General features: G+C 47.3%; 1 protein-coding gene across 1 annotated transcript in view; it reads left to right on the forward strand.

The window, feature by feature from the left end:
- Positions 1-312: 312 nt before the first annotated feature.
- Positions 313-22,937, forward strand: part of HIF3A (hypoxia inducible factor 3 subunit alpha) — an 82,894-nt gene continuing 60,269 nt past the window's right edge. Inside the window, exon 1 of the mRNA XM_063600421.1 lies at positions 313-451. Coding sequence (XP_063456491.1) covers positions 447-451 — 5 coding nt within the window. The 5' untranslated portion in view covers positions 313-446. The remainder of the gene's footprint in view (positions 452-22,937) is intronic.

Raw genomic sequence — 22,937 nt, forward strand, 5'->3', positions numbered from 1 at the left:
TGGGATTACAGGCGTGAGCTACCGCGCCCGGCCTTTTTTGTCTATTATTAAAATTTAAAACAACGCCATTATAAATGAAGATGACACTACCTAGAGGCGGGAGGACAGAGACAGAGAGACACGGAGAACGGGGACTCCACCCAGCGCAGAACAGGTATGCAGCGCCCCGCTCCCCTGCACCCACAATGCCATGGAGAGGACCGGATCTCACCTACGAGAAAGCCTGTCACCCGAGGTCAGGGCTGAGGAGCACTTCTGGCCTTTCGTCTTCACCATGAGGGACGCCTGGGAGCTGAGGGACCGGGCCAGCACTTCTCGAAGCGACACTGAAGGTGCAGTTTCCACACTTCTGGGTCCTGCCCAAGGGCACGACAGCACTGTCATAGCAACAGTGCCGCAAGGGGTCGTAGAGCTTGTCCCCACTTCCCACATGCCGCTGGCAGAGCATGAGGTAAGCACTTATGGGGCCACTGGAGGAGACAGAGCTGGTGAGGTCAGATGGTTGGTAGATGGGTCCCAGCCGGGGGTCCCCTGGGGGCCACACTCATCCCCCAGTTTCCCAGTCCCTCCTGGGCTCACCTGGGGCTCCGTGTGAGCAGAGGAGCCTGAGGATGCAGAGAGGCCAAGACTGCTGTGGGAGAGGGAAGGGGAAGAGGGGGTGATCAGGAAACCACAGGTGATCCTTGGAAGCCCAGCCTGGGGAAGGGGGGCTCCGAGGGAGTTTCTGCCCTGACTGAGACTCAGGGAAGGGCTAGAAGCTGACCTTGCCCTGCCTTCCTGCAGAGACACGCTGGGCCCTGGGGTGAGAGAGGTCCCAGACAGGGGATGTGTCATGGTGGATTTGACGCCAGGTCCTTTGAGAGCCAGGAGAGGACCGATGCTCCCTCCACCCTCAATCTCTCTGTGGTCAAGGGGTGCAGGCAGGACTCTCAGAAGAAATGGGCCTAGGGTTCAGGGCAATGTGGTTGTTTCCTGGTTTTGGAGGAGCTCAGAGCTGGAGGCTCAGCTGGGGTCAGGGAGGGAAGGGGCTGCGCTGAGACTGGTGCTGTGCTATGGGTGTGACTGGCACCAACATTTAGAAAAAGATGGGGCTGGGATTGGAACTAGCGCTAGGCAAGACTTTGGGGAGTAGTTTGGGGACTGAAATGGCTGTGGATGGGGCTGACCCGGGGGCTGTGGATGGGGAATTGCTGTGATGGAGCAATGTCTGAGGAAGAGGCCGGGCATGGGAACAGGGATGAGGTGTAGTTTGGGGTGGGGAGTGAGCCTCGGTGGTGGCTGAGATGGGAGATGGGCTCGGGTGGGAATGGGGTCCTGTCCTCCTTACCCAGGACATGGCCTCGGGAGCCATGGCTCTGGGGTGGCTGCAGTGGAGTGAGTGGGTGATCAGCAGGTCTCAGCAGCTCCTTGGCTCCTATACTCCTAGAGGAGCTGGTGATATCGTGGGATGCCCTGCCTTCCTGCAGAGACATGCTGGGCCCTGGAGCGAGACAGGTCCCAGACAGGGTATGTGTCATGGTGGATTTGATGCCAGGTCCTTTGAGAGCCAGGAGAGGACCGATGCTCCCTCCACCCTCGGTCCCTCTCTCCTCCAGAATGGAGGCTTCTTTGGCAAATAGGAAATTGCAGGACACTCCTGGGGTCGTCCTCACCCTCCCACACTCACACAGCCACAGTCTTACAGCTGACCCTGTGGGTCTAGAGCTGAGACATGCACCGAAGGTTGCTGTATGACCTGGTCCCCTTCTAGACATGAATCAGTGCGACGGCCCAGGACAGCGGAAGAGGTGTGAGGCCATTCTGTGACAAGGGAGCCACAGGGTGTCCAGACCCAGCGGGAGCCGAGGATTCAGGAAAATCTCCCCAGTCAGCTCCAGAGGTGCCCACAGTGTGAGCTCTGGTGTCTCCCAGGTAGAGGCCAAAGCGTCACCTGTCTGGCCCTGGGGGTGGAAGTAGAGTAGACGGCACTCCTGTCTGGGCAACCGAATGAGACCCTGTCTCTAAAGAAGTGCATACATTTATTTAGAGTCCTCTGTCTTTGTCATATATATATATATATATGACATATATATGAGATATACATATGATATATATGACATATATGATATACATATATAAAATGTCATATATATGTGTCTCATACATATGACATTTTATATATAGGAGCTCAAGACCAGCCTGGGCAACGTGGCAAAACTCCACCTCTACCAAAACATACAAAAATGAACTGGGCACAGTCGCACACACCTGTAGTCCCAACTACTCAGGAGGCTGAGGTAAGAGGATGACTTGAACCCGGGAGGCAGAGTCGAGCTGAGATCGCGCCACTACCTGCCAGCTTGGGTGACAGAGCCAGACCCTGTCTAAAAACAAACAAACAAACAAACACCAGAAGGCAGTGATTTTTGCCCCAAAGTGATTTAATTCTCCCTAGTCATTATACAGAACAAGAAAAATAAGAACATGAATTAGGCTGGGCGCAGTGGCTCACACCTGTAATCCCAACACTTTGGGAGGCCGAGGCGGGTGGATCACTTGAGGTCAGGAGTTCAAGACCAGCCTGGCCAACATGGTGAAACCCCGTCTCTACTAAAAATACAAAAATTAGCCAGGTGTGATCCCAGCTACTCGAGATCTGGGTAGCTACTGAGGCAGGAGAATTGCTTGAATCCGGGATGTGGAGGTTACTGTGAGCTGAGAACACACCACTGCACTCCAGCCTGGGCGACAGAACGAGACTCCGTCTCAAAAGCAAACAACAACAAGAAAAGAAAAAGAAGAAGAAAGTGAGTTGACCTGTAATGTGAGAAACGGAAGTTGTAATCGTATGTGACTCAGATCACAGTCATATCACTTAAAGTGCTGTTGTGGTTCAAGTGGCTTTTAAATAATATTGATTTTCACAGTGGTCAGACCACATCCCTACCCTGGTTAACCCCACTTCATGAAGCAGAGCGTTTGGGGGAGGGGGAGGACGGGAGGAGGAGAGCAGGAACCCAAAACCCTCACGTGGCTGCTCTGCTCAACAAACTGGAAACACCGTCAACTTATTTTGATACAAATCCCTATGACCCATTTTTATTCAAGAATTCTGTCACCTTTGGCTGTTTTTCTGAGGTTTCTCCATAGCACCTTATCCTAAAATTTTCTCTTTTTTTAATTTTAATTTTAATTTTTTTTTTTTTTTTTGAGACAGAGTGTCACTGTCGTCCAGGCTGGAGTGCAGTGGCGTGATCTCAGCTCACTGTAACCCCTTCCTCCCAGGATCCTCGTGCCTTGGCCTCCCGAGTACCTGGGTTTACAAGTGTGCACCACCACACCCAGCTAATTTTTGTATTTTTAGTAGAGACGGGGTTTCACCATGTTGGCCAGGCTGGTCTCGAGCTCCTGACCTCAAGTGATCCAAACCCCCTCAGCCTCTCAAAGTGATTACAGGTGTGAGCCACCATGCCCGGCCCTGCTCCTGGAATTTTTGTACAGAATCAGAGCAGACACCATTCCTAGAGGTAGAAAATTATCTCTGCAATTGGGTGTTCTGGAAGCCAGAAACAAAGGACCGGCCAGGAACCCATCTCCCCTGACAATTGTGGAGGAGCAAGTTGAGGACTTTTGGGATCCACAATGCCAGGCAGGAGGGAGCAGCTCTGCCACACAGGGCTGGAGACTCCATCCTTGATGCTCAGCTGTCACTGCCTCGTGCTATTAAGTCGCCACATCCTTGATGGTTTAATGCCCAACTCCAGGGCTGCTTGCTCTGCCTGCATTGGTTGGTTCTTCTGGAAAAATAAAACTCTATAATATTTTGATCCAGGGAGCCCAAGGACCATCTTCCCAGCTCTCTCGAATTATGACACAATCCTCATCCTAACTCCACTAGATTGCCCTGGTTAATGGGGTAATTCTGTGAGAAAACACAGGAGCATCAATACTGCAGTGTCCCTTACAGAAGCGCTGAGAGTAACACTATTGCTTTAGTGGGGGTCCTCATAGAACATGTGATACCTCATAGAATTTTCTAGTGCTTTCCAATACCTCAATTGATATCATTCAGATTCGGCCGGGCGCAGTGGCTCACGTCTGTAATCCTAGCACTTTGGGAGGCCAAGGTGGGTGGATCACCTGAGGTCAGGAGTTCGAGACCAGCCCAGCCAATGCAGTGAAACCCCATCTCTACTAAAAACACGAAATTTAGCCAGGCATGGTGGTGTACACCTGTAATCCCAGCTACTTGGGAGGCTGAGGCAGGAGAATTGCTTGAACCCAGGAGGTGGGGTTTGCAGTGAGCCGCAATGGCGCCACTGCACTCCAGCCTGGGCGACAGAGACAGAGTGAGACTCCATCTCAACATACATGTATACACACACACATATATATCTCAGATCCTCTAGTGCAAAGTCACATATCTGTATGGGAGCTCCAATAAATTGGAATGCAGAGGTTAAAGGTTAATCAGTTAGCTACACCTACTAGGAACTTTCTCTGTTATAAGGGGTGGCGCCCACCAGCGACTGGTCCCATGGCCAGTTCCCACATATAATCTAACCCTGTATGGGATTTTAGAAGGTGGGAAACAAAGCCTGGCACGGTGACTCACACCTGTAATCCCAGCACTTCGGGAGGCCCATTCGGGCAGTTCACTTGAGGTCAAGAGTTTGAGGCCAGCCTGGCCAACATGGTGAAACCCGGTCTCTACTAAAAAAAAATACAAAAATTAGCTGGACATGGTGGCGGGTGCCTGTAATCCCAGCTACTCGGGAGCCTGAGGCAGGAGAATCTCTTGAACCAGAGGGACGGAGGTTGCAGTGAGCTGAGATTGCATCACTGCACTCCAGCCTGGAGGCCAAGGCAGGAGGATCACTTGAGGCCAGGAGTTTGAAACCGGCCTAGCCAACATAGCAAGTCCCCATCTCAAAACAAAAAGCAAAACACAATATTTTGACCCAGGCAGTGTGAAGGGGGCAGGTGGCATCTTTTTGAAGATGCCAGAAAATTTGGGACCTTCAAACTTGGACAATGTTAGCAGCTGTCTGAGGCCACAAAATTAGGCAAACCACACTGGAGAAAGAAAATCCTTCGGAGACCTGTTCATTTAGGCAATTGTATGAGTTTCAGCTGAATTTTCTAAATGCCTCTAAATTACATCCTCAGCCTGGAGGGACATCAGAGCTGATTTGACTCACTTGTGGGGCCTGCTTCTGAAATATTAACGTGGATTATGGCTCCCCCATGTGGTGGAGGGGGGGCATATTCATTTTTTAAGTTCCTATTTCAGCCCAGCAGGGTGGCTCACGCCTGTAATCCCAGACCTTTGGAAGACCCAGCGATCGCTCGAGTCCAGGAGTTTGAGACCAGCCTGGGCAACATGGTGAAAGCCCGTCTCTATTTAAAACAAAACAAAACAATGAAGTTCTTTCTATTTCTCTCCCTGTCCTTGACACGAGGGGATTCCAACTACTTTTTCTGCTAATCGTCCTTGTACATGAGCATATATACTGACAGGATTTTTACCTGTCCCAAATAATATGCCTTTGGTCCCATCCCCAGACAGGCAGGGAATGAACAGGCCATCTGTGACTCTCGGTCTTGCTCTGTCGCCCAGGCTGGAGTGCAGTGGTGTGATCTCAGCTCACTGCAGCCTCAATCTTCTGGGCTCAAGTGATCCTCTTGCCTCACCCTCCCAAGTAGCTAGAACTATAGGCCCGCACCCCCGCGCCTGCCTAATTTTTTTCTTTTTTTTCTTTTCTTTTCTTTTTCATAGAGATGGGGGTCTCACTATGTTGTGCAAGCTAGTCTCCAACTCCAGGCTCAAGCAATCCTCCCACCTCAGCCTCTCAAAATGCTGGGATTACAGGCATGAGCCATTGCACCCAACCTGGATGTTGAGGTTTTTTTTTACGAAACTGCCAAACCGTTTTTCAGAGCAATGTATAAATGATCCAATTTATCTCCACCCTTGCCAGCTTTTAATGGCGTTGCGGTTTTCAAAATTTTTAGCCATTTTAATTTAATTTGCATTTCCCTAATGGCTAATGATGTTGAACATCTTTTTATCTGCTTGCATGTCATCTGTATCTCTTCCTCATTGAGATGTCTCTTCATGTCTTTAAAAAGTTTTTATTTTCATTTGATTTTTTCATAGAGACAAGGTCTCACTATGTTGCCCAGGCTGGTCTCGAACTCCTGGGCTCAAGCAATCCTCCCACCTTGGTTCCACAAACTGCTGAGATGACAGGTATGAGCCACCATGCCAGATCCTCTTCAGGTCTTTTGCCCATTTTTTAAATGGATTTTGTTTTCACTATTGAGTTTTCACAGTTCTTTACATTTTCTAGATAATTGTCCTTTGTCAGGTATGTGCTTTGCAAATATTTTCTCCCAGACTATAGCCTATCTGTCCTTCTAACTGGGTTTGTTTTTTGTTTTTTGGGGGGTTTTTTGAGACGGAGTCTAGCTCTGTTGCCCAGGCTGGACTGCAGTGGTGCGATCTCGGCCCACTGCAACCTCCACCTCCAGGGTTCAAGCAATTCTCCTGCCTCAGCCTCCCAAGTAGCTGGAACTACAGGCGTGCACCACCACACCCAGCTAATTTTTGTATTTTTAGTAGAGAAGGGGTTTCACCACGTTGGCGAGGATGGTCTTGATCTCCCGACCTTGTGATCTGCCCACCTCAGCCTCCCAAAGTGCTGGGATTACAGATGTGAGCCACTGTGCCTGGCCTAACTGGGTTTTTCTTAGAGCAAAAGTTTTTCCTTTTCATAACATCCAAACTATCAATTTTTCTTTTTATGGACTGTGCTTCAGATGTCAAATCTAAGAACTGTTTGCCTGGCCCTAGATCCTAAAGATCTTCTTGTATGTTCATTTCTAAAATTTTTGTAGTTTTATGTCTTACATTTAAGTCTGTGATCCATTTTGAGTTAGTTTTTATATAAGATGTGAGAGAGGAGAGAGGTTGATTTGTTTTGTTTTGTTTTGTTATTCCTATGGATGTCCAATTGCTCGGCACCATTTGTTAATAAGCTCTCTTCCCTCCATTGATTTCCCTTTGTGCTTTTGTCAAAAATCAGCCAGGCCCAGGCAGAGTGGCTCACGCCTGTAATCCCAACACTTTGAGAGGCTGAGATGGGAGGATCACCTGAGGCCAGGAGTTCGAGGCTGCAGTAAGTCATGATCACTCCACTGCCCTCCGGCCTGGGCAATCCTGTCTCAAAAAAAAAAAAAAAAAGTTGCACATATTTGTGTGGGTCTATTTCTGAGTTCTCTATTCTGTTCCTATTCTATTATTTTCTCTATTCCTCTGCCAGTAATACCACACAGTCTTGATTACTGCAGCTAGATGTCTTTAAATTGGGTAGACTGACTCTTCTCACTTTATTCTGGGTTATTTATTTATTTATTTATTTTTTTGAGACAGGGTCTCGCTCTGTCACCCAGGCTGGAGTGCAGTGGTGTGATCTCGGCTCACAGCAACCTCCGCCTCCCAAGTTCAAGCAATCCTCCCGTGTCAGCCTCCCAAGTAGCTGGGATTACAAGCGTGCATGACCACACTCAGCTAATTTTTGTAGTTTTAGTAGAGACGGGGTTTCTCCATGTTGGTCAGGCTGGTCTCAAACTCCTGACCTCAAGTGATCCACCAGCCTCCGCCTCCCGAAGTGCTGGGATTACAGGCATGAGCCATGGCACCCAGCCAATTCTTCTTCTTTCAAATTGTTTTACACTTTCTAGTTGCTTTGCCATTCCATAAAAAAATTTAGGATAATCTAGTCGATATCTAAAAAAGGAATTGTGTTCAATCTGTGTATTTATTTAGGGGGAAATTGACATGTTTACTATGCTAAGCTTTCTAGTCCATGTACATACTATACCTTTTCATTCTTTTAGAGAGTATTTGATTTATTTTATCAGAGGCTTTTACTTTTCAGGATACAAGTCTGGTACTTTTTTTTTGTTTCATTTTGATTTTTTTCTTTCCTTTCTTTCTTTCTTTCTTTCTTTCTCTCTCTCTCTCTTCCTTCCTTCCTTTCTTTTTCTTCATTTTTTTTTGACAGGGTCTCACTCTGTAACCCAGACTGGAGGGCAGTGGTGCCATCATGGCTCATTACAGCCTTCACCTCCCAAACTCAAGGAATTCTCCCACCTGAGCCTCCTGAGTAGCCGGGTCCACAGGTGCATGCCACCACACCTGGCTAAATTTTTTTTTTATAGAGATAGGGTCTCACTATGTTGCCCACGCTTGGTACATATAATATTGGATTTACACCTAAATATTTCATTGTTAAGCAGTTGTATTTGGTATTGATTTTATCTTTAATTTAGCTGTTTATCACTGATCTATACCAATGCAATTGATTTTGTATGTTTATCTTGTCTATCTCAACCATGGTGAGCTTGCTTGTTAGCTGTAGGAGGTTTTGTGGTTTTTCTGTCTTGAGGTTTTGGTTTTATTTTTTGGTTTTTGGTAGATTCCTTGGGATTCTCTATGTAGACAATCATGTCATTGCAAATAAGGACAATTTTATTTCTTCCTTTCCAATCCCTGTGATTTTTAGTCATATGTTAACTCTATGCTTAATTGTTTGAGAAACCACCAGACTGTTTTCCAAAGTGGTAGCTGAAATGTTTCGCATTCCACAGGCAATGTATGAAGGCTCTAATTTTTTTTTTTTTAATTGAGATGGAGTCTCGCTTTGTCACCCAGGCTGGAGTACAGTGGCACAATCTTGGCTCACTGCAACCTCCACCTCCCGGGTTCAAGCAATTCTCCTGCCTCAGCCTCCCAAGTAGCTGGGACTACAGGTGCGTGCCACCACACCCAGCTAATTTTTTTTTGTATTTTTAGTAGAGACGGGGTTTCACTGTTTAGCCAGGGTGGTCTCGATCTCCTGACCTCATGATCCACCTGCCTTGGCCTTCCAAAGTGCTGGGATTACAGGCGTGAGCTGCCACGCCCGGCCAGAAGGCTCTAATTTATCTATATCCTCATCACACTTGTTATCATTCTCACTTTTTAATTCTAGCCATCCTCGTGGGTGTGAAGTGGTTCTAGCCAGCCTTGTGGGTGTGAAGAGGCATCTCATTGTGGTTTTGATTTGCATTTCCTTGGAGACTAATGATGTCAAGTATATTTTCATTGCATATTGGCTATTTGTATATCTTTCTTGAAGAAATGTCAATTCAGATCCTTTGACCATTTTTAGTTGATTTATCAGTCTTATTATTGAAGTGCAGGAGTTTTTTTCTATATTCTAGGTACAAGTCCTTTATGAGATACATGATTTGCAAATAGGTTTTCCCATTCTGTGTGTTATTTTCACTTTTTTGACTGTATCCCTTGAAGCACAAGTGTTAATTCTGATGAAATGCAAATTATCTATTTTTTTCTTTTGTTGTTCATGTTTTTGGTATCATATCTAAGAATACTGTATTTTATTTTTTGTTTTGTTTTGAGACTAAGTCTCACTCTGTCAACCCAGACTGGAGTGCAGTGGCACAATCATGGCTCACTGCAACTTCCACCTCCCAGGTTCCAGAGATCCTCCTGCCTCAGCCTCCTGAATAGCTGGGAGTACACCACCACACCCAGCTAATTTTTATATTTTTAGTAGAGACAGGGTTTCGCCATGTTGCCCAGGCTGGTCTCGAACTCCTGACCTCAAGTGATCTGCCCACCTCGGCCTCCCAAAGTGCTGGGATTACAGGCATAAGCCACCGCGCCCGGCCTTCTTGTTTTTATAAGTATTAGTCTTCAGCTTTCCATCTTCTGTCAGGATTTATTAAAAGACTCTTAGATATGAGACAGGAGGATCACTTGAGCTCAGGAGTTGGGGACCAGCCTGGGCAACAGAGGGAGACCCAATCTCTATTTTAAAAAAAAAAATTTTTTTTTTAATAAATTAGCCAGGAATGATGGCATGCACATGTGGTCCCAGCTACTTGGGAGGCTGAGGTGGGAGGATCGCTTGGGCCTGGGAGTTCCAAGTTTCAGGGAGCCATGATCACGCCACTGCTCAGCAGTCTGGGTGGCAGAAAGAGATCCTGTCTCCAAAAACAACAACAACAAGAAAAACAACAAGAAAACATTTACCAGTATTGTACCCAAGCGAGTTAGAGAAACGCTACACTTGGAGACAAATTCAGGAATCCTTTATTAGCTGGCGACCGAGAGACGGCTAACGCTCGAAATTCTCTCGGCCCCGAAGAAGGGGCTTGATTTTCTTTTATACGTTGGTTTAGAGAGGGGAGGGGGGGAATCTAGCTGTAACAATCTTTCAGAAGTAAAACAGATAAAAAATTAAAAAGACAAATGGTTACAGGAAAACAAAGAATTCCAGGTGCAGGGGCTTTAAATTCATCATAAGGTGATAGGCGTGAGGGTTCTGCCGGACACAAACATGGGGGCTTTATGGCACCATCTCCTGAGCGAATTCCTGGGAACTACGGACATTGATTGCCACAGTACCTTATCAGTTAATTGGACTCTCTGATATGCTGAGAGTCAGCTTACATGAGTTAACTCCTTGAGGAAGGGGGTCGGTAAGGAGTCCTGCATGTCTTGCAAATGAAGGAGCCAAATGGAGTCCGTCCGGTTTTCTCAGCTAAGGGAGAGTCTATTCATATTAAAACAAGGTTAGGTATTACACCAGGACAACAGCAATAACATGAAAGCATTCTTTTATTGAATAAATACTATTCAAGTTCTGTATTTCCATGTATTAGTTAATTAAATCACAAAATCACCTTAAGATGTCAGTCTCGTAAGAAAACTATGGCTCAGGGAGAGAGACAGAAAGAGATTTTCTAAGTGCTGTATGGCAGTGTGAGGAGTTTATCTCTGCAGGGCTTTGGCAACAAATGGAAACTGGTTCTGTTCGGAGATGGGCAACCACGGATGTGTGCTGCTCAGATCTTCCTGTAAGAAAGGAAGCCCACTGGCCGGGCGCAGTGGCTCACACCTGCCTGTTATCCCAGCACTTTGGGAGGCCAAGGTGGTCAGACCACAAGGTCAGGAGATCGAAACCATCCTGGCCAACATGGTGAAACCCCCTCTCTACTAAAAATACAAAAAATCAGCCGGGTGTGGTGGCACGCGCCTGTAGTCCCAGCTACTCGGGAGGCTGAGGCAACAGAATCGCTTGAACCCAGGAGGCAGAGGTTGCAGTGAGCTGAGATCGCACCATTGCACTCCAGCCTGGGGGACAGAGCAGGACTCCATCTCAAAAAAAAAAAAAAAGAAAGAAAGAAAAAAAGAAAGGAAGCCCACTGTATGAGTCTGTTCTCACACGCTATAAAGATACTACCTGAGGCTGGGTAATTTATAAACGAAAGAGGTTTTAATTGACTGACAGTTCTGCATGGCTGGGAGGCCTCAGGAAACTTACAATCATGACAAAAGATGAAGTGGAAAGCAAGGCACATCTTACTTACGTGGTGGCAGGAGAGAGTGAGGAGGGGAAACTCCCAGACACTGATGAAACAACCACATCTCATCAGAACTCACTCACTGTCATGAGAACAGCATGGGGGAAACTGCCCCCTTGATCCAGTCCCCTCCCACCAGGTCCCTCCCTCCTCACCTGGAGATTACAATTCAAGATGAGATTTGGGTGAGGGGACAGGGCCAAACCATGTCACCCACGGGTCAGCTACAGAGCATAGTTAGCTTTACTTTAGCTGTAATACCTTCAGGATCTGTCATAGCCTGGGAGACCAGATCGTGCACTCCCTGGCCAATGACCTGGACATTTCTTCCAAACGCAGGACTCCTCAAGTGGAAAATCTTTGTTGTGAAGCACCCTTTGAGGTTTGCCAAGATTTTCTTTCAGCTCTGAATCATAGTCTGAGTATTTTTCTGCCCACCTCAGCTTCTCTCTGTCAAGCAAAACTGACATATCTGGAAAGTAAGAAAATAAACCAGGCCACATGCAGTGGCCCATGCCTGTAATCTCAGCACTTTGGAAGGCCAAGGCCAGAGGATCATTTGAGTCCCAGGGTTTGAGACGACCCTGGGCAACACAGGAAGACCCTGTCTCTACAAAAAATGTTAAAAGTTAACCAGGCGTGGTCAAGTGTGCCTGTGGTCCCAGCTGCTTGGGAGGCTGAGGTGGGAGGATCGCTTGAGCCTGGGAGTTGAGGACCAGCCTGGGAAACAGCGAGACCCTGTCTCCACAACAAACAAAATAAGTTGGGTGTAGTGGCACACACCTGTAGTCTCAGCTACTTGGGAGGCTGAGGTTGGAGAATCGCTTGAGCCTGGGAGATCGAGGCTGCATAGAGCCAAGATTGCACCACTGAGCTCCAACCTGGGTGACAGAGCAAGACCCTGTCTCAAAAAAAAGAAGAGGAAGAAGAGAGAAAGAAAGAAAGAAGGAAAGAAAGAAAGAAAGAAAGAGAGAAAGAGAGGAGAGGGGAGGGGAGGGGAGGGAGAAGAAGAAAGTTCCCTCATCTATCAAGAAACTGGACCTGCCAAAGAGTAACACAGTTGCCTTCTCTGAAATTTGCTTAACCCTAGAAGATTAAAATTCACATCACAAGGCCGGGTGCGGTGGCTCATGCTGGTAATCCCACACTTTGGAAGGCCGAGGCGGGTGGATCGCCTGAGGTCAGGAGTTCAAGACTAGCCTGGCCAACATGGTGAAACCCCGTGTCTACTAAAAATACAAAAATTAGCCAGGCATGGTGGCATGCACCTGTAGTCCCAGCTACTCGGGAGGCTGAGGCAGGAGAATCACTTGAACCCAGGAGGCGGAGGCTGCAGTGAGCTGAGATCGCACTGGAGATTGGACTCCAGCTTGGGCAACAAGAGCAAAACTCTGTCTCAAAAAAAAAAAAAGAAAAACTTACATCACAGAGAAAAAGGCTGAAAATAAAACACCACACCTGAAAGCCAGGCAAACTGCATCCCAAACCACTGTCTGCTCTCCATCTTATTCAACTGGCAAAGAAAATTATTTACTAACTTTCACTCGCATCCGTGTGAAGACACCACCAAACAGGCTTTGTGTGAGCAACAAGGCTGTTTATTTCACCTGGGTGCAGGCGGGCTGAGTCTGAAAAGAGAGTCAGCGAATGCAGATAGGGGTGGGGCCGTTTTATAAGATTTGGGTATGTAAAGGAAAATTACAGTCAAAGTGGGGAGGTTGTTCTCTGGCTGGCAGGGGTGGGGGTCACAAGGTGCTCAGTAGGGGAGCTTTTGAGCCAGGATGAGCCAGGAGAAGGAGTTTCACAAGATAATGTCATCAGTTAAGGCAGGAACAGGCCATTTTCATTTCTTTTGTGGTGGAATGTCATCAGTTAAGGCAGGAACCGGCCATCTGGATGTGTACGTGCAGGTCACAGGAGATATGATGGCTTAGCTTGGGCTCAGAGGCCTGACATTCCTGTCTTCTTATATTAATAAGAAAAATAAAACGAAATAGGGTTGAAGTGTTGGGGCAGCGAAAATTTTTGGGGGTGGTATGGAGAGATAATGGGCGATGTTTCTCAGGGCTGCTTTGAGCAGGATTAGGGGCGGCATGGGAACCTAGAGTGGGAGAGATTAAGCTGAAGGAAGAATTTGTGGTAACAGGTGATATTGTGGGGTTGTTAGAAGAAACATTTGTCATATAGAATTATTGGTGATGGCCTGGATACGCTTTTGTATGAATTGAAAAAAGAACGGAATAAGACAAGGAGAAAAACAGGTATTAAAGGACTAAGAATTGGGAGGACCTAGGACATCCAATTAGAGAGTGCCTAAGGAGGTTCAGCATAGCCCTGCCAGCAAAGATTATTTATTTACTTTAAGAGGGAGTTAAGAGTGGCAGATTGGAGATAGCACCAGGAGATATCCGCTGCGATGGTTTGGAGAAACAGTATAAACCAGCAGTGTAAACAAGAGCAGGGCATTTATGAGTAGTTGAGAACAGTGAATAGGAGTTGACTAGACAGAAGATAGTAAGGATGACAAGTTTTTTGGGGCACAGTCCAAGTTGGTCTGGTGTCTGGAATGAGACTGGGGCCTAATAAAAAGGATTGTCCATACAGGAGCTCAAATGGGCTGTAACCTGCAGCATTTCGAAGACAGGCCCGAATTCTGAGAAGGGAAAGTGATAAAAGTACTGTCCAGTCCTTTTTCAGTTGGTGACTGAGCTTGGTGAGGTGTGTTTTTAAAAGACCCTCAGTTCACTGAATACTAAGAGCCTGAGAAACTCCTTGGGTGATTTGACTAATAAAGGCCGGTCTGTTATAGGACTGTATAGAGGTGGGAAGGCCAAACCAAGGAATTATGTCTGACAGATGGGAAGAAATGACTGTGGTGGCCTTCTCAGACCCTGTGGTAAAGGCATCTACCCATCCAGTGAAAGTGTCTACCCAGACCAAGAGGTATTTTAGTTTCCTGACTCGGGGCATGTTGAGTAAAGCTAATTTGCCAGTCCTGGGTGGGGGCAAATCCTCGAGCTTGATGTGTAGGGAAGGGAGGGGGCCTGAATAATCCCTGAGGAGTAGTAGAACAGCAGATGGAACACTGAGAAGTGATTTCCTTGAGGATAGATTTCCACGATGGAAAGGAAATGAGAGGTTCTAAGAGGCGGGCTAGTGGCTTGTACTATAGCATAGCCTGCCTTTGCTGGTGTGTGGCGATTAGGCCTGGTGGAACTGCCATCAATAAACCAAGTGTGACCAGGGTGAGGAACAGGAAAGAAGAAATATGGGGAAATGGGGTGAATGTCAGGTGGATCAGAGAGATGCAGTCATGGGGGTCAGGTGTGGTATCAGGAATAATGTGGGAGGCCGGATTGAAGTCCGGGCCAGGAACAATGGTAATTGTGGGAGACTCAACAAAGAGTGAGTACAGCTGAAGGAGCCGGGGAGCAGAAAGTATATGTGTCAGGTGTGAGGAAGAAAATAGATTTTGGAAATTATGAGAACCGTAGAGAGTGAGATGAGCATAGTTTGTAATTTTGAGGGTCTCTAAAAGTATTAGGGTGGCAGTGGCCGCCACATGCAGACATGAGGGCTAAGCAAAACACTAAGGTCAAGTTGTTTGGATAAAAAGGCTACAGGACGTGGTCCCAATTCTCGTGTAAGAATTCCGACTGCACAGCCCTGTACTTCGGCTGTGTGTAATGAAAAGGGTTGGGATGAGTCAGGGAGAGCTAGGGTAGGAGCAGTCTCTAAAGCTGTCTTCAAGGAATGGAAAGAGGAGTGGGGAAAGGATTTAGGATCTATGGGGTCAGCTAGGTTTCCTTTTGTGAGTTTATATAATGGTTTTGTTAGGATGGCAAAACCAGGTATCTAAAGTCAAAAGTATCCAACCATGCCTAGGAAGGAAAGGAGTTGTTTTGTAGAAGGTGTTGGGGTTTGAGAGATCAGTCGGACATGATTGGCAGGGAGAGCATGGGTGTTTTTATGAGAATTATGCCAAGATAGGTAACAGATGAGGAAGAAATTTGGGCTTAACTGAAGTAATGGGGGCTGTCTGTGAAGCCTTGCGGCAGTACAGCCCAGGTAATTTGCTGAGCCTGATGGGTGTCAGGGTCAGTCCAAGTGAAAGTGAAGAGAGGCTGGGATGAAGGGTGCAAAGGAATAGTAAAGAAAGCATGTTTGAGATCCAGAACAGAATAATGGGTTGTGGAGGGAGGTATTGAGGATAGGAGAGTATATGGGTTTGGCACCACGGGGTGGATAGGCAAAACAATTTGGTTGATAAAGCACAGATCCTGAACTACCCTGTAAGCCTTGTCTGGTTTCAGGACAGGTGAAATGGGGGAATTGTAAGGGGAGTTTATAGGCTTTAAAAGGCCATGCTGTAGCAGGAGAGTGATAACAGGCTTTAATCCTTTCAAAGCATGCTGTGGGATGGGATATTGGCATTAAGTGGGGTAAGGGTGATTAGGTTTTAATGGGATGGTAAGGGGTGCATGATCGGTCGCTAAGGAGGGAGGAGAGGTGTCCTATACTTGTGGGTTAAGGTCGGGGGATACAAGGGGAGGATGTGAAGGAGGCTTTAAACTGGGGAAAAGGGCGGCAATGAGGTGTGGCTGTAGCCCAGGAATAGTCAGGGAAGCAGATAATTTAGTTAAAGTGTCTCGGCCTAATAAGGGAACTGGGCAGGTGGGGATAACTAAAAAGGAGTGCTTAAAAGAGTATCGTCTAAGTTGGCACCAGAGTTGGGGAGTTTTAAGAGGTTTAGAAGCCTGGCCGTCAATACCTACAACAGTTATAGAGGCAAGGGAAACAGGCCCTTGGAAAGAAGGTAATGTGGAGTGGGTAGCCTCCGTATTGATTAAGAAGGGGACGGACTTACCCTCCACTGTGAGAGTTACCTACAGCGTCTGTGACGGTCCAGGAGGCTTCTGAGATGATCGGGCAGTGTCAGTCTTCAGCTGCTAAGCCGAGAAGATCTGGGAAGGAGTCAGTCAGAGATCCTTGGGCCAGAGTTCCAGGGGCTCTGGAAGTGGCTGCCAGGTGAGTTGAACAGTCCGATTTTCAGTGGGGTCCCACACAGATGGAACACAGCTTGGGAGGAATCCCAGGCTGTGGGCATTCTTTGGCCCAGTGGCCAAATTTCCGGCACTTGTGGCAAGTTCCTGGGGGAGGAGGTTCTGGAGGAACCCCTGGCAGCTGCGGTTCAGGCATTTGGAGTTCTTGTGTGCTGGAGATGTGGCTGGGGTTTATCTCACAGTGGAGGCAAGGAATTGCAACTCAGAAATATATTGCTGCTTAGCTGCCTCTACTTTATTATTGTACACATTGAAGGCGAGGTTAATTAAGTCCTGTTGTGGGGTTTGAGGGCCAGATTCCAATTTTTGGAGTTTTATTTAATGTCAGGAGCAGATTGGATAATAAAATGTATATTGAGAATAAGATGGCCTTTTGACCTTCTACGGTCTAGGGCTGTAAAGCGTCTCAGGGTTGCTGCCAAATGAGCCATGAACTGGGCTGGGTTTTTATATTGCATGAAAAAGAGCCTAAACGCTATCCAATTTGGGATAAAGAAAAAGGAGCATTAACCTTGACTATGCCTTTAGCTCTAGTCACCTTTTTAAGAGGAAATTGCTGGGCAGGTGGGGGAGGGCTAGTCACAGAACAAAACTGTAAGCTGGACCAGGTGTGAGGAGGGGAGGTGATAAAAGGATTGTAGGGTAGGGGAGCAGAGGCTGAGGAAGAATTGGGACCTAGCTCAGCCTGGTGAGGAGCAGCCTTGGGGAGAAGGGGAGAGGTCAGATGGGTCTGTAGAAAAGGAAGATTGGAAAGAGGAAAGACTCAGCAATGCTTGGGGTTGGGACTGAGGGACAGGCAGGAGGGAAAGAAGGAAGATTTAGGACGAGTTGCATTGGGAACAGAGACTAGGGAGGGACCGATGTGTAAAAGAATGCCTGGACATCAGGCACCTCAGACCGTTTGCCCATTTTACGACAAGAATTATTTAGATCTTGTAGGATGGAAAAATTGAAAGTGCTGTTTTCTGGCCATTTAGAGCCATTGTCAAGTTTGTATTGGGGCCAAGTGGTGTTGCAGAAGAAAACAAGGGGTTTAGGTTTTAGGTCAGGTGTGAGTTGAAGAGGTTTTAAGTTTTTGAGAACACAGGCTCAGGGAGAAGAGGGAGGAATGGAGGGTGGAAGGTTGCCCATAGTGAAGAAGGCAAGCCCAGAGAAAAGAAAGCGTAGAGACACAGAAGGGGTGGGGGGTGCTTGCCCCCCAGGAAAGTGGAGAAGGGGTAGAGACATGGAGAGAAGGGGTTGGGGGGTTCTTGCCCCCCAAAAAAGTGGTACTTGCTGCTAAGGGTGAAGGACCAAGGCAGGCATCCCCACGTGGTCAGACACCTCTGAAATGTGGGTGAATAATCAGGCAGGCGTCCCCACAGAATTAAACACTAAGGGAAGACTGTCTTCCCGAGTCTGTGACCGGCGCCGGAGTTTTGGGTTCACGGATAAAACATGTCTCCTTTGTCTCTACCAGAAAAGGAAAGGAACTGAAATTAAGAGAAGGGAGAGATTGAAGTGTGATGCCAAGATTGAAAGGAGAAAGAGGTTGAGGGATAGTGAGAGGGGTTGGAGAAGAGAGTAAAAAGAGGCCGCTTACCTGATTTAAAATTGGTGAGATGTTCCTTGGGCTGGTCAGTCTGAGGACCTGAGGTCATAGGTGGATCTTTCTCGTGGGACAAAGAGCAGGAGGACAGGGGATTGATCTCCCAAGGGAGGTCCCCCGATCGGAGTCATGGCACCAAAATTTCACTCGCGTCCGTGTGAAGAGACCACCAAACAGGCTTTGTGTGAGCAACAAGGCTGCTTATTTCACTTGGGTGCAGGCGGGCTGAGTCGGAAAAGAGAGTCAGGGAACAGAGATAGGGGTGGGGCCGTTTTATAAGATTTGGGTATGTAAAGGAAAATTACAGTCAAAGAGGGGAGGTTGTTCTCTGGCTGGCAGGGGTGGGGGTCACAAGGTGCTCAGTAGGGGAGCTTTTGAGCCAGGATGAGCCAAGAGAAGGAATTTCCCAAGATAATGTCATCAGTTAAGGCAGAAACAGGCCATTTTCACTTCTTTTGTGGTGGAATGTCATCAGTTAAGGCAGGAACCGGCCATCTGGATGTGTACGTGCAGGTCACAGGGGATATGATGGCTTAGCTTGGGCTCAGAGGCCTGACACTAACCGTTGTCTGAGCATTAGGGCCATTCATTTCCCCCTAAAAATCATTGAATATCACGCAAATTGCCATATTTCCCCCATGTCCCCTTCCCCTATGAAAAAGGCTAAGAAGTATCTGTACGCCATTGGGTTATTGGGTAATCATTCTCCTGTGAGTCCCCTGGGCAATGCATGTTAAAAATACATTTATATACTGCCTTCTTCTACTAGTCTGCCTTTTGTCACTTCATTTTCAGTGAACCTTCAGAGGGTGACTGAGGATGTGTTCCCTCTTTGCCCCTACACAGCCAAAGTGGTTAACATCTCCCCCGAAATCCTTTACAGGCATACAAAAATCATATTACAAACCCTCCATTCCATCCCCAGTTCATACCCCAGCCACCTCCTCTATCTGACCCTCACACATCAATCTGCCTAAATCACTCAGGGCCAGGTACTGGACCACTGAAGACCAGCCGCGCATTCTCGAGTCTCTGACATCATTCAAAGCGGCCAATCCTGAGCTGTTTCCCCTTCCCTGCCTTGCCTTTCCCATGGAAACCGCAATAAAGGCCCTGGCCTAGGCTTTCCCTCTCTCTCCCGCCTGCTGACCGAACCTGGTGCTTTCCCCTGCATGGCGTGGCATGCGCCCGTCTCTCAGGAAGTGTAGGTAATCAATTCTTTCAAAGGCATCAACTTCATGTTGTCACTTAGTCACTTCCAGAAGATTAAATCTCATAAAGGCCGGGTGCAGTGGCTTATGTCTGTAATCCCAGCACTTTGGGAGGCCGAGGTGGGTGGATCACTTCTGAGGTCAGGAGTTCGAGACCAGCCTGGCCAACATGGCAAAGCCCCGTCGCTACTAAAAATACAAAAATTAGCCAGGCGTGGTGGCACGCACCTGCAATCCCAGCTACTCGGGATGCTCAGGCAGGAAAATCGCTTGAACCCAGGAGACGGAGGTTGCAGTGAGCTGAGATCATGCCACTGCACTCAGCCTGGAGCTAGACTCCATGTCAAAATAAATAAATAAATAAATCTCATGAGAAGAAGTGAGACAACTCCCACCTTTCTCTCAGCATCTGCTCCCTGTAGGAGCCAAGCTGATCCAAGAGATTGATCCAATAAGTAATCATATTGAGGATAACGGAAACCCGGGTTAAAACTATAAAGGCCAGGCCAGGTGCAGTAGCTCACACCTGTAGCACTTTGGTAGGCTGAGGCAAGAGTATCACTTGAGCCCAGGAGTTCGAGACCAGCCTGGGCAACATAGTGAGACCCTGTCTCTACAAAAAGACAAAGTAAAAATTAGCCCGGTGTGGTGGCATATGCCTGTGGTCCCAGCTACTCAGGAGGCTGAGGCAGGAGGATTGTTTGAGCCCAGGAGATCAAGGCTGCAGTGAGCTGAAATTGCATCACTGCCCTCCATCCTGGGAGAGTGAGACCTTGTCTAAAAGAACTTTAAATTATGTGATGTGAAATGTTTAAAACAGTTTCTGGCACATAATCTTTCAGTGAATTGGAGATATTAGTATGTAAAATCTAGCTACTGGTGCTGGGTGTGGTGGCTCACACCTGTAATCTCAGCACTTTGGGAGGCCAAGGTGGGCGGATCACTTGAGGTCAGGAGTTCGAGACCAGCCTGACCAACATGGAGAAACCCCGTCTCCACTAAAAATACAAAATTAGCCGGGCATGGTGGCGCATGTCTGTAATCCCAGCTATTCGGGAGGTTGAGGCAGGAGAATCACTTGAACCCAGGAGGCGGAGGTTGCGGTGAGCCGAGATGGCATCATTGCACTCCAGCCTGGGCAACAAAGAACGAACCTCTGTCTCAAAAAAAAAAAAAAAAATTCGCTGGGTGTGGTGGCACCCGCCTGTAGTCCCAGCTACTTTGGAGACTGAGGCAGGAGAATCACTTGAAACTGGGAGGCAGAGGCTGCCGTGAGCCAAGATCGCGCCACTGCACTCCAGCCTGGGCAACAGAGCGAGACTCCGTCTCAAAAAAAAAAAAAAGGAAAAAAAAAGAAAAAGAAATCAGGCTACTAAAATATGTAGCCAATGTGACCCTCATATGTAAGTATAGTATCAGAGTCATCCTAATTTCTGCCACGAGAGGGCGTGTCAGGCTTAGTTAGGGCTTAGCTGCCAGCAGCTCCCAAATGATGGTCTCAGAACTCCTTAATTTTATTATTATGATTACTATTATTAGTATTATTTTGAGGCAGGTCCACGCTCTGTTGCTCAAACTGGAGTGCAGTGGTGCAATTGTGGCTCACTGCAGCCTCAAACTCCTGGACTCAAACGATTCTCCCACCTCAGCCTCCCGAGCAGCTGGACTATGCTGTGTAGGCCACCACACCGGCTAATTTTTTCATCCTTGATAGAGATGGGGGTCTCACTATGTTGCCCAGGCTGGTCCTGAACCCTTGGCCTCAAGCAATCTTTCCACTTTAGTGTCCCAAAGTGCTGGGATTACAGGTGTGAGCCTCCGCCCCCAGTCATGTTTGGATTTTTTAAGTGACATATCGGCCGGGCACAGTGGCTCACACCTGTAATCCCACCACTTTGGGACGCCGAAGTGGGAAGATTGCTTGAGCTCAGGAGTTGGAGACCAGGCTGGGTAACAGAGCAAGACCCTGTGTCTACAAACAATTTTAAAAATTAGCTGGACGTCATGGTGTGCACCTGTAGTCCCAGCTACTGAGGAGGCTGAGGTAAGAGGATCACTTGAGCCCAGGAGGTTGAGGCTGCAATGAGCCATGATCACACTGCGCCACTGCACTCCAGCCTGGGCGAGAGAGTGAGACTCCATTAAAAAAAAAAGAAAAGAAAAAAAAAGTACCACATGTCTATGGCACATATAATGTAACGCCCCAACTGGGTTCAGGATAGTTCCTGGAATCAAACACATCAACATTTATGCAATGAAATGAGGGCTATTCACAGAAACGTGGAGTAAATATAGAAGATTGCCAAAATAGCCTTGTGTTAGTTCAGGTCAAGTTTTGCCACCAAATAAGTTATACAACAATCTCTACCTTTTCAGAGTTGTTTGGAACTTGGAATTGTGTGTGGATGGGGGGGTGTTTTGTTTTGTTTTGTTTTGTTTTAAGATGGAGTCTCACTCTGTCGCCCAGGCTGGAGTCCAGTGGCGTGATCTTGGCTCACTGCAACCTCCACCTCCCAGGCTCAAGCGATTCTCTTGCCTCAGCCTCCCGAGTAGCTGAGACTACAGGCACGCACCACCATACCTGGCTAAATGTCATATTATTAGTAGAGACAGGGTTTCACCACGTTGGCCAGGCTGGTCTCAAACTCCCAACTTCAGTTGATTCACCCACCTTAGCCTCCCATAGTGCTGGGATTACAAGCGTGAGCCATCACGCCTGGCCGGAATTGTGGTTGATGTAGGGTGAGCCTCTCATTTCTCATAGATAAGAGGTGTCCTGCCAGGTCAAAGCTTGAATGCAATTCTGCTCACAGACATACAGAGTCAGATATCCCTTCTTTTGATGAGTTAAAAGTTTGTATTTAAGGTGAATAAGACAATATTCAGTCAAAAGTCTGTTTTTCTTTAGAGTCAACATTTTGAAATAAGAACTAAATAAGAGTGTTCCTATGTCTATGTAGACTACGGCAGAAGCCAAGGCTGAGTGATCAGCATACATCATCTGAGATTCAAATACCATGAGAGGGGTAGATGTGGGCCATACAATTCTCTGAAGTGGAGAACTTTCCCAATACCAGCTTCTGTCCGAAAGAGGGTGCTATGTTCCTTTGATCCATGTGTAACAGTTGCTTTCCCAGAAAAGTCAGAGTGAGTTAAAATGCTACAGGCCAGGCGCAGTGGCTCACGCCTGTAATCCCGGCACTTTGGGAGGCCGAGGCAGGCGGATCACTTGGGGTCAGGAGTTTGAGACCAGCCTGGCCAACATGGTGAAACCCCATCTCTACTTAAAAAAAAAAAAAAAAAAAATTAGCCGGGCATGGTGGCGGGCGCCTGTAATCCCGGCTACTGAGGAGGCTGAGGCACATGAATCACTGGAACCCAGGAGGCAGAGGTTGTAGTGAGCCCATATCGCGCCACTGCACTCCAGCCTGGGCAACAGAGCAAGACTCCATCTCTAAATAAAATCAAATAGAGTAAAATAAAATAAAATAAAATAAAATAAAATAAAATAAAATAAAATAAAATGCTGCAGCCAGGCACAGTAGCTCACACCTGGTAATCCCAGCATTTGGAAGGCTGAGGCAGGAGGGTTGCTTAAACCTAGTAGCTTTGTTTATTTTCTTTCCTTAAGACAGCAGAAAAGGTGATTTATTTATT

This window comes from Pan paniscus, chromosome 20 (genome assembly GCF_029289425.2).
Source record: "Pan paniscus chromosome 20, NHGRI_mPanPan1-v2.0_pri, whole genome shotgun sequence".
Taxonomy (NCBI): domain Eukaryota; kingdom Metazoa; phylum Chordata; class Mammalia; order Primates; family Hominidae; genus Pan; species Pan paniscus.